At 41.2% G+C, this 12169-nt stretch overlaps 1 protein-coding gene across 3 annotated transcripts in view; it reads left to right on the plus strand.

Annotated features, from left to right (window-relative positions):
- The first annotated feature begins 5245 nt into the window (after nucleotides 1-5245).
- The window catches only part of sgce (sarcoglycan, epsilon), a 101717-nt gene continuing 94793 nt past the window's right edge, over nucleotides 5246-12169 (plus strand). For all 3 annotated transcript variants that reach the window (XM_072253427.1, XM_072253425.1, XM_072253426.1), the window contains exon 1: nucleotides 5246-5360. In XM_072253427.1, coding sequence (XP_072109528.1) covers nucleotides 5324-5360 — 37 coding nt within the window. In that variant the 5' untranslated portion in view covers nucleotides 5246-5323. The remainder of the gene's footprint in view (nucleotides 5361-12169) is intronic.

Below are 12169 nucleotides of genomic sequence, written 5' to 3' on the forward strand. Positions count from 1 at the left end.
GCATTAATATCAGCAGACCTCCATGTAGCTCCTCAATAGGTCCCCAGTATGGGCAAAAATTAGCTTTAAAATTGCAAAGCTAAAATGAAACACCTCCATCATATTTCCCTACACCCTCATCTTGTAATGTTCTAGAACAAAGTGTGAACCAGCTGCTCAGGTCTAACACAAGCTTGTCTGTGCCCCCTGATGGCTAAGCCAAAACTGACAGTTCCACAGATAAAACTATTGTCTATTTGCGTGCAGTGCACAGAATGTTACCTTAAAAGTAGCAAGCTTAATTGGAATATAGTAAAATTTGTTTCTCTGTGTGGTCCGAATTACCTTTTCTTGATAATATATTGCTTCACCCATGCCCTTTCAAGTATGGCCAAATAATTTTCAAGGTGCCACCTTAGAGGGAAACAACTACTAATGCAAGTCTAGCTGCTCTTTGTGTACAGAGAACATTAACTTACAAATATATTTGCAGAAGATCAATGTGTTTATCTCTCTGTGTATTAAATACTACAGCCTTAATAGAAAGTGCAGAGTCATACTTTATAGTTCATAACTTGAGAATTATTCTTGTAGGATGAGCGTGAATACTTCCCATACTTCTGTTTTTCTCTCTTGATTCTATTCTTCCAAGTCATTCTCACAAAGGCCACTCCAACTTACCACATTCAAATGCTCTGTTGCAGAGGTTGCCACAGATACAGTCAAATTGTCAAATAAACACTGCTTATAAAGCACTCCCTGGAAAGCTGAATAACATATCAGTGTTAAGCCAACAGCAAGCCAAGCTTCAAGCTGAATCTCCATGGTTTCAAATATGCTGGAATAAGTGTCATCAGGCCCTTCTGCTGAAGAGGGTCTCATGGTTATTGTCCTGGACCTGCCTTTCCACAGCCTAGCAAACACATTTTTCAAATTATTTGCTTTGAAAAGGTGGGATATACAGTGGACAAAAAATTAACCAGTGAATAGAATATGCTTAGATTTTCAACTGCCATTTGATAAACAGGGGTTAATTACTGAAAGTAAAAGCTTGTGGTTTTTGCGGTAAAATAATGTCACAGATACTGACTGGATGATAGGAAACAGATTGCACAAAAGTCCTTTATTATTATTGGTAAGCAATGAGTACAACAGGAATTTGAGACAAGATTTCAATGCTAAAATTTATAAAAATAATTTGGATAGATACCTAAGGATGGGTTGTTAAATACGCTGAAGCCAACAATGATAGGTAGGAAATTACGTCGCAAGAAAACATAGAGGATTAGAAGAGTGGGCAGAGATGTAGCAAATTGAATATGTGGGAAAGGTTTATTACTTCATTTAGACGGGTAAAAGAGATCCACTTTTCCTAAATGGCGAGAGTTTTGAGATACAGATGGGTGGATCTGTTGTATATTTCATAAAGGATAGCATGCAGCTAAGTAAATGACGAGGAAATCTATCAATGCCATTTATTGTAATAGGCATCGAAACCAAGATTAGATGGCGATGCTTCTGTTACATAGAATGTTGGCGAGACATCTAGAATACCATGGACAGTATTGGTCTCTTCAATTAAGGAAGGAAATTAATGCGTTGGAAGTGGTTCTGAGAAATTTTAGTAGACTAACGGTTGACTTGAGGAAAGGGTTGGACATGCTAGGTTTGTATCCATAAGAATTTGGAAAAGTGTGAGAGGATTTGATTGAAACATAAGATTGTGAGGGGCCTTGACAGGGTGGATGAGGGAAAATCTAGAAGCAGGTGTCACCATTTATAAGTCAGTTTGTCCATTTTAGGTAGAATGAGGTAAGAATTGTTCTCTCAGAATGTTGTGAATCTTTGGGAATTGCTTCCTCAAAAGATGGTGCAAGCAAAGTTGAATAATTTGATACTTGATCAGCAAGAATGGTAAAGCTTACTGTGGGTAGACAGTGATGTGCAATGAGGTTACAGTAAGATCAGCTACAATCTTATAAATGGTAGGGTAAACTCGAGGGTCTGAGTGGCCTTCTCCTACTTCTAATTTGTATGCTTATATGATCTTTAGTTAATGAAATATTAATGACAAAAAATAAAAAGTGGTTTTGAAATGACCATTTTCTGGGATTTCTGTGGATAGAATAAAGCACTACACCTGTATTTTGTCCTGCTTGTTGGTTTAGCAGTGAGTAAATGCTGCAGTGTAAGGGCCCTAATTTTCAGATGAGGTTTTATAAACTCATAGTGGTGGGTTTGAGAAATTGCATGGTGCTCTTTTACAGTGAATTTCTCTGTTGTGCCCTAACAGCAAATATCACTAAAACTGATCATTTGTTTTTGATCGCTTTGCTGCTTCTGGGACCTTGCTGAATATAGATTGGTTGTTCCATTTTCTACATTAAGACAGAGACTGCAGTTCAAAAGTTTATTCATCTGTAAAAAAAAGACTTTCAGACATCCCGAGGTCACCATCTATGTTTGCAAAGTGCAGGATTTACCACATTTTCATGTATTATTTGCACTCTTTGCAGCACCATATTTTCTAACTCAAGAGTAACAGATGGATTTTAATAAACAGGCATGAGACTAAATGAGACAACAGTATTCACCAAGGCAATACTATGATTTTTGTAGAATGTACAGCTATTGATATTTTCAGTACAATTTGGACATTAATTAAAAATCCTTGGCAAGATAGAACAAAATTAGCCAAAAGTCTCTTACAGAGTAGGTAAAAACCAACTTTGAGGGGGAAATAAACAGCCTTGACAATGTTAGCACCTCAAGTTTCTTATAAGTTTCAATTGGTGTGTAACTCTAACTTTGAAGGGTGCGCTATTGAAAGCATCCTGACTGGTTGCATAATGGCCTGGTGGTGTGGCAATTCAGGAATGCAAGAGGCTACAGAGGCAGCCCGGACGACTGTCGGCACAACCACTGACAGCATCCAGAGAAGGCATCTGCGATTGAAGGTCCTTCCGCCGAGACCATGCCCCCTTTTTGCTGCTACTATCAGGCAGAAGATACAGAATCCTGAAGTCCCATGTCACTAAGTTCAAGAGCAAATGCTTTCCTACAATCAGCAGATTTATGAACCGACCTGCAGAAATCAAATCCTACCCATCCTAATTCAGCAGTGGAACTCCACAGACCACTTCTTCCACAGCCATGGACTTTACACCAAGATCTTGCTTCTGCTCATTTTTTTTTACTGCATGGTATAAATTGCTGTAGGCTTTATATTCTGTGCATCGTCTATAGCTAAGTGTCTATGATGCTGTTGCTGCAGACAAGCTTTAAACTGTAGCTCTATCTTACCATACTTGTGCCAAAAACTCGATTTGGCACTCACCAAATTGTTCACATTCATATGTAAATCTTGGCAATTTAGATTATTTCACTTATAATCGCTTGATTTATGTCAATTAGCTCTATGAGCTCCCCATAAACTTTTAAGTTTTGCTATTTCTTCCCACGCTTTCTCTGCAACCCCTCTAAACGCTCCCTCCCTAAATTTCCCTGCAGTTTCTCCCATTCTCGCAGTCTACTTCTCCAGGGAGTACTTTTCACCTGCTCCATCCCTGCTCACGGTAGACCCATACTCTCCACCCCCGCCCGCCGTAGACCCACACCCTTCATCCCCGCCCGCCGTAGACCCACACCCTTCATCCCCGCCCGCCGTAGACCCACACCCTTCATCCCCGCCTGCCGTAGACACACACCCTCCACCCCCGCTCGCCGTAGACCCACTCTCCATCCCCGCCCGCCATAGACCCACACTCTCCACCCTCGCCCGCCGTAGACCCACACCCTTCATCCCCGCCCGCCGTAGACCCACACTCTCCACCCTCACCCTCCGTAGACCCACATTGTCCACCCCCACCCACACTCTCCATCCCCGCTCACCATAGACCCACACTCTCCATCCCCACCCACACTCTCCATCCCCGCTCACCATAGACCCACACTCTCCACACCCACCCTCTGTAGAGCCACACTCTCCACCCCCACCCACACTCTCCATCCCCGCTCACCGTAGACACACTCTCCACCCCCACCCTCTGTAGAGCCACACTCTCCATCTCTGCTCACCGTAGACCCACTCTCCATCCCCACCCTCACCCTCCGTAGACCCACATTGTCCATCCCCACCCACACTCTCCATCCCCGCTCACCATAGACCCACACTCTCCATCCCCACCCACACTCTCCATCCCCGCTCACCATAGACCCACACTCTCCATCCCCGCTCACCGTAGACACACTCTCCACCCCCACCCTCTGTAGAGCCACACTCTCCATCTCTGCTCACCGTAGACCCACTCTCCATCCCCACCCTCACCCTCCGTAGACCCACATTGTCCATCCCCACCCACACTCTCCATCCCCGCTCACCATAGACCCACACTCTCCATCCCCACCCACACTCTCCATCCCCGCTCACCGTAGACACACTCTCCACCCCCACCCTCTGTAGAGCCACACTCTCCATCTCTGCTCACCGTAGACACACACCCTTCATCCCCGCCCTCCGTAGACCCACACCCTCCATCCGCGCCCGCCATAGACCCACACCCTTCATCCCCGCCCGCCGTAGACCCACACTCTCCATCCCCACCCTCTGTAGAGCCACACTCTCCATCTCTGCTCACCGTAGACCCACACTCCATCCCCACCCTCACCCTCCGTAGACCCACATTGTCCACCCCCACCCACACTCTCCATCCCCGCTCACCATAGACCCACACTCTCCATCCCCACCCACACTCTCCATCCCCGCTCACCATAGACCCACACTCTCCATCCCCGCTCACCATAGACCCACACTCTCCATCCCCACCCTCCGTAGACCCACACTCTCCACCCCCACCCACACTCTCCATCCCCGCTCACCATAGACCCACACTCTCCATCCCCACCCACACTCTCCATCCCCGCTCACCGTAGACATACATTGTTCACCCCCACCCTCCGTAGACCCACATTGTCCACCCCCACCCACACTCTCCATCCCCGCTCACCATAGACCCACATTGTCCACCCCCACCCACACTCTCCATCCCCGCTCACCATAGACCCACACTCTCCATCCCCACCCACACTCTCCATCCCCGCCCTCCGTAGACCCACATTGTCCACCCCCACCCACACTCTCCATCCCCGCTCACCATAGACCCACATTGTCCACCCCCACCCACACTCTCCATCCCCACCCTCCCTGGTCTTCAGACAGCCGTAGGGACCAATCGCGCTGCTGTGTCCCATGATGCCGAGCGGCCGGCGCTGCGCTCCGCTCCGGACCACATTCCATTCCCGGGGATCGTTCTGTCGCCGACGCTCCGGCTTGTATCCGAATACGATGGAGAGCATCGCTTTCTGCATAGCTTTGCTGTTTGGTGAGTGCAAGGCGTCTCACTTGCAAACGCCGAAATCCTCTGTCGATGACGCTGTGTGTTGGGTGTTATCTTCTGGACGGAGGCTTCCCATCCAGCCCAGCTTTTTCTCTCTGATTTCACCTAGCCCAGCCTCCCCCTTGCCTTATCCTGCCCGACTCGGCCCCTGGCCCTGCGCCCGACTCCGCTCCTTGGGGTTAAGGAGCTGCAACGTCGGGTTCCGCCCGCATTGCACCAGATTTCGGCATACCGCCAGCGGCTCCGGTACCCGTTGGGGCGCCGCTGTCTGCTCAGCCTTCCATGGCTCCTCCCTTCACCAACTCGGCAAGATGAAAGATGCGAGTGATATTTGCTTCCTAAACTATCCGTTCTTTCTGCCCTGTGCTAGAAATTAACTGATGCAGTGTTAAAAGTTTGGCCCGTTAGGATTAGCCCTACCCCCCGCCACCATTGTTCAACATCTTTTAAATCAGTTTCGATCAGAATGTGACTTGTTTTTGCTAAATGCTTCTAAAAAAAATCACAGGAGTCGGTTTTCATAACTCATGGTAAATTTACAAACTGGTGTTGACGGTATTGAATGAATTATTATTTGCAGTTAAGTAATAGATTTGAAAATATAGTTATTTAAAGGCAGTAACTGGATGCAGCAAAATTTAGGATATTTGCATAACAGTTTCTCAAAAGTGGCTAAGTATTTAGACTGTGCGGGAACTTCAATTGCTTAAACCTTTTAAAATGCCAGATTACATTCAATTATTCAAATAAATTAGCAAGAAAGACTTATAGCTTTTTGCGTTCCTTCATAAATAGTTGACATTTTCGAGAAACAGACAGTGCCAAATAGAATTCTCTGTTATCAGAGACATAAACAAGTGACAAAAGTACACAGCTGGTTCAATATTCATTTATTTGCTTTCAGAACCTGGAAAAAAAGCTACAGCTTTTCAGCTTTTATCGAGCTGTGACTTTTGAAATCAATTTAAATTTTTATGTAAATAATTTAATGCAATATATATGAGCTATAAGGAGATATTGTTCAGACTTAGATTATTTTTCTCTGGAGGCTCAGAGACTAAATGGTGACCTGAAAGAAGATCATAAAATTGTGAGTGGTCTGGATAGGGTAGGTAGTTGGAGACTGTTCCCAAGGCTGGAATTGACAAATACTTGAGGGCATTATAGGCCAGTTAGCCTGACTTTGGAGGTTAGGAGGTTGTTGGAGTCCGGTATTAAGGACGAGGTTTCGGGTACTTGGAAGGACATGATAAAGTAGGGCAAGGTCAGCACAGTTTCCTAAAGGGGAAATTCTTACCTGACAAGTTTAGGGTCACAGTCAAATAATATTACAGTACAGAACTGGGCCCTTCAAACATCTAGTCCATGCCAAACTAATTGCCTAGTCCCATTGATCAGCAACAGGACCTTAGCCCTCCATCACCTCCACCCCATGTACCTATCCAAATTTCTGTTAAATGTTCAAGTGGAACCTGTATCCCTCACTTCCACTTGCAGCTCATTCTGTGCTCTCATCACCCTCCAAGTCATGGGTTCCCAGACTGGGGTCCATGGACCCCTTGCTTAATGGTATTGGTCCACTGCAAAATAAAGGTTGAGAACCTCTGCACTAAGTGAAGAAGTTCTCTTTCATGTTCCCCTTAACATTTCACCTTTTACTCTTAGCCCATGACCTCTAGTACTAGTATTAATGAAACTTGTTCTAGAATTCATGGTATTGGTTCTTGGCATAATAAAGGTTGAGAACCTCTGCTCTAAGTGAAGAAGTTCCCCTTCATGTTTCCCTTAACATTTCACCTCTTACTCTTAGCCCATGACTTCTAGTTCTAGTATTAGCCACCCTCAGTTGGAAAAAGTCCCTTGTATTTACCTTATCATACCCTCATAATTTTGTATACCTCTATCAAATCCCCCCTTATTTTCCGACATTCTGGGGAACAAAGTCTAAACCGTCAACCTTGGAATATTGTGAGCAGTTTTGGGCCCCTTACCTAAGAAAAGATATGCTGGCATTGGAGAAGGTCAAGGGGAGCTTTACAGGAATGATTCTGGGAATGAAAGGGTTAACTTGTGAGCATTTGATGCCTCGGGGCCTCTACTCACTGGAATTTAAAAGAATGGGGAGGGGTCTTATTGAAACCTATTGAATAGTTTAGGTAGAGTGAATGTGGAGAGGATATTTCCGATAGTGGGGGAGTCTAGGACCAGAGGGCATAGCCTCAGAATAAAGGGACATCCGTTTAGAACATGAGATGGGAAGGAATTTTTTTTAGCCAGAGGGTGGTGTATCTGTGGAATTCATTGCTCCAGACAGCTGTGGAGGCCAAGTCATTGGGTATATTTAAAGTGGAGGTTTATACGTTCTTTGATGCCCTGACTAATCAAGGTCTTGGGGAGAAGGCAGGAGAATGGGGTTGAGAAGGATGATCAATGAGCCATGATGAAACGGCGGAGGATAAAAGTTGTTAAGAGTTGTATGAGTCACCATTTTGGCACAGAAATTGCCTGAAACATGCAGCCAGGACTGGTAGTGGAACAGATACAATAGTGTGTTTAAGAGGCATTTAGATGGGGGGCGTCACGTGATGACGTGGGATTGAGACGTGTAAATCCAGCTCTCCCGCAACAAATCAGTAGAGTACCATTTAAACAAAACAAAGTTAGTAAATATTTTCTGAAAACTATTTATAAACTTTGTAAGACTACTTTACGATATGCCTCTAAACCGCAACAAAAGAAGTCTGCTGTTGCGAAGCAGCTGCGAGACGGGAAGAAAAAAGGGCCTACTGCAATGATGGAGCCTCGGACTCAGGTTGGATCTCCTTCGGTAGAACAGGGAGCAATGGCGGTGGTAACGGCTTCTTCGAAGAAGACACCGGAAATGCGCATGCGCAAAGAAGAGCGCATGTGCAAATCGACACAACGCAAACTACAAGAACCGACAGCCACTGCAATTGAAAATGACTCAGAGTCAGAATTGGATTCTGCAGAGAACACAGATGAAGAAGAGGAGGAAGAATTGGAAGCGATTGGAAGTAAAGGAGATGATAGAGATATGAGAGAGGCTATATTGCAGTTAACAGCTGAATTAAGAAAAGTAAGAGAAGAGCTTAGAGATAAGAAGATGTCCTATGATAAAGTTATGGCAAGACAGGACAAAATGGATAAGAAGCTTCAGAAGATGGAAAGAGCAATGGGGCATATGAATGACAGAGTGGAAAAAACAGAAAATGATCTGCTTGTCTGGAATTCGGAAAGAAACTGACTCTTGGAGAAAGTGGACATGTTGGAAAATTTTAGTAGACGTAATAATATTAAAATTGTTGGTCTTAAAGAAGGTACGGAGGGAGATAAACCAATAGAATTTTTTCAAAGATGGATCCCGGATGTTTTGCAAATGGAAGAGGAGGTTCGACCAATTGAAATTGAGCAGGCACATAGAGCTTTAAGACCAAAACCAAAAGATGACCAATATCCACGATCGATTTTAATAAAATTCTTAAGATTTCAAGACAAGGAAAGGATTCTACAGGCAGCTGCTCGAGCTGCCAAAGATAGAAAAGGGCCATTGAAAATGGCAGGGAACAAAGTATTTTTCTACCCTGATATAAGTTACAAACTTTTGAAGAGAAGGAAGAAATTTAACCCAGTGGAAAAAACCCTATGGGATCAAGGTTATCAATTTGCATTGCGTTATCCTGCAACCTTGAAGATTTTTTTGCCTGGTGGAGAAAAAAGATTTTTTGATGACTACCAGAAAGCAGAGCAGTTTGTGCGAGATTCTCTGAATATTCACCAGATACAAGAACAAACCCAGGAGAGCGAGATAGATTGAAGATGAAGATTGGGTTAAAGAATGGACTTGTTGCATTTTTGAAGTTGGATGAATGTATAAATATATTATTAATTATACGAGGGGGGTAAGAAAGGTTAAAACTGGAGGAATATTAGTTGGGAATAGTAATACTAATTTTGTCTATATATATATATAATGTTTTTTTTGTTGCGGGGGAGCTGGAAGGAGCACTGATCGATTGCTACGCTAGTCATGTGTGCAAGCATGGCTTTTGCCACGACCTGTAAAATGGAGGGGGGTAGTGTTGTGTATCCTTTCATTCACAACATTAGTGGGGGGGGTATTCTGTTTTTTCTTTTTTTGTTTTTTTTTCTATCTTCTTTTTTCTTTCTGCCTGGAAGGTTGGGAGGGAGACACATAGCAACAGGGTGAAGTTTAAAGAGATTCCCCAAGGAATTATGAGAGTTGAGAAGATAAATAATGTTTTAGATTGGAGTAACTTTGTTAAGAATAATGACTAATTTATTGAATATTTTGAGTTTTAATGTTAACGGGCTTAATGGACCAGTGAAAAGAAAAAGAATCTTAACACATATTAAAAGAATGAAGATAGATGTAGCTTTTTTACAGGAAACGCACCTAACAGAAACAGAACATCAGAAACTAAAGAGAGATTGGGTGGGCAGTGTTGTTGCGGCTTCATTTAATTCAAAAGCAAGGGGAGTAGCAATTTTGATCAATAAAACGTTACCAATTAGAATACAAAATGTAATAACTGATTCTGCGGGGAAATATGTGATTATACATTGTCAACTTTTTTCTGAACTATGGACTTTTATGAATATTTATGCACCAAACAAAAATGATGCAAAATTCATACAAGAAGCTTTTCTGAATTTGGCGGATGCGCATGAAAAAATATTAATTGGAGGAGATTTTAATTTTTGCTTAGACCCAGTCTTAGATAGATCAACCAAGGCTGTTATAAAATCGAAGGTAGTAAATTTAACTTTATCATTGATGAAGGATTTAAATCTGATTGATATATGGAGAAGAATCAATCCTAAAGAAAGAGACTATTCGTTCTACTCCCATAGACATAAAACTTTTTCAAGGATAGATTTGTTTCTATTATCAATGCATATTCAACACAGAGTGAAAAATATGGAATATAAAGCAAGAATATTATCAGATCATTCCCCTTTATTAATGACAATAATAATGGCTGATAAGGAAGAAGTGGCTTATAGATGGAGATTTAATTCAACATTATTAAAACGTCAAGATTTTTGTGATTTTATGAAAAAACAGATCCAATTTTTTTTGGATACAGATTTTCATTCAGTGGATGATAAATTTATATTATGGGATGCGATGAAAGCATATCTTAGGGGCCAGATAATAAGTTATACGTCTAAAATTAAGAAAGAATATATGACAGAACTAGATCAATTGGAAAAAGAGATTACAAAATTAGAAAAAGAATCTCAAAGATATATGTCAGAAGTAAAACGAAAACAACTTGTCAATAAGAAGTTACAATATAATACGCTTCAGACATATAGAACGGAAAAAGCAATTATAAGAACTAAACAAAGGTATTATGAGTTAGGTGAGAGAGCACATAAAATTCTTGCCTGGCAGTTGAAAACAGAACAAGCTTCCAAAACAATAAATGCAATTAGAACAAGGGCAAATAAAATATCTTATAAACCTCTTGAAATAAATGAAACCTTTAAAAATTTCTATTCTGAATTATATCAGTCAGAATCCCAAAATGATGTTAACGAGATAGAAAGGTTTTTATCACAAGTTTCTCTTCCAAAATTGAATTTGGAAGAACAGAAGGGATTAGATATGCCTTTTACATTAAAAGAAGTTGAAGAAGCTTTAGGATCACTCCAAAGTAATAAATCTCCAGGAGAAGATGGTTTTCCACCTGAATTTTATAAAAAATTTAAAGATTTATTATTTCCTCTTTTTATGGAACTAATACGTCAAGCAGAAAAAATACATAAGCTTCCAGAATCTTTTTCAACAGCAATTGTAATAGTATTGCCAAAAAAAGACAGAGACCCTATGAAACCAACATCATACAGGCCTATTTCTTTATTGAATATGGATTATAAAATAATAGCAAAAATTTTATCAAATAGATTATCTAAATATTTACCAAAATTAATACATATGGATCAAACAGGATTTATTAAAAATAGACAATTTGCAGATAATGTATCCCGGCTACTCAGTATAATTCATTTGGCACAAAAAAGGGATGAGAAGAGTATAGTAGTAGCTTTGGATGCAGAAAAAGCATTTGATAGATTAGAATGGGATTTTTTATTTAAAGTACTAGAAAAATATGGGTTAGGAACATCTTTTATAAATTGGATTAAAACTTTAAATTCTAACCCTAAAGCTCAAGTAGTGACAAACTCTCAAATTTCAACACCATTCCAGTTAAAAAGGTCAACTAGACAAGGTTGTCCATTATCACCATTAGCAGAACTAATTAGAATTGATCCAGATATTATGGGTTTTAGAGTTATTCAGGAGGAATATAAAATTAATCTTTTTGCCGATGATGTTTTGATCTATTTAACAAACCCACAACATTCGTTACATAAATTATCTTCTAGATTGGATGAATATGGGAAGGTATCAGGTTACAAAATAAATTGGGATAAAAGTGAAATTTTACCTCTTACTAAAGGAGACTATAGTCAATGTCGATTAGTAACTCAATTTAGATGGCCCGTAAATGGTATAAAGTATTTAGGTATAAGACTTGATAATGATGTAAAGAGTTTATATAAATTTAATTATTTACCACTATTGAAAAAAATTAAAGAAGATCTTGACAAATGGATGATATTACCAATAGCATTAGTAGGTAGAGTCAATGTTATAAAAATGAATATATTTCCTAGATTACAGTATTTGTTTCAAACATTACCAATACAATTGCCACAGAAATTTTTTCAAGAGTTAAATAAAT

The sequence above is a fragment of the Mobula birostris genome, chromosome 3 (assembly GCF_030028105.1).
Source record: "Mobula birostris isolate sMobBir1 chromosome 3, sMobBir1.hap1, whole genome shotgun sequence".
In the NCBI taxonomy this organism is placed as follows: domain Eukaryota; kingdom Metazoa; phylum Chordata; class Chondrichthyes; order Myliobatiformes; family Myliobatidae; genus Mobula; species Mobula birostris.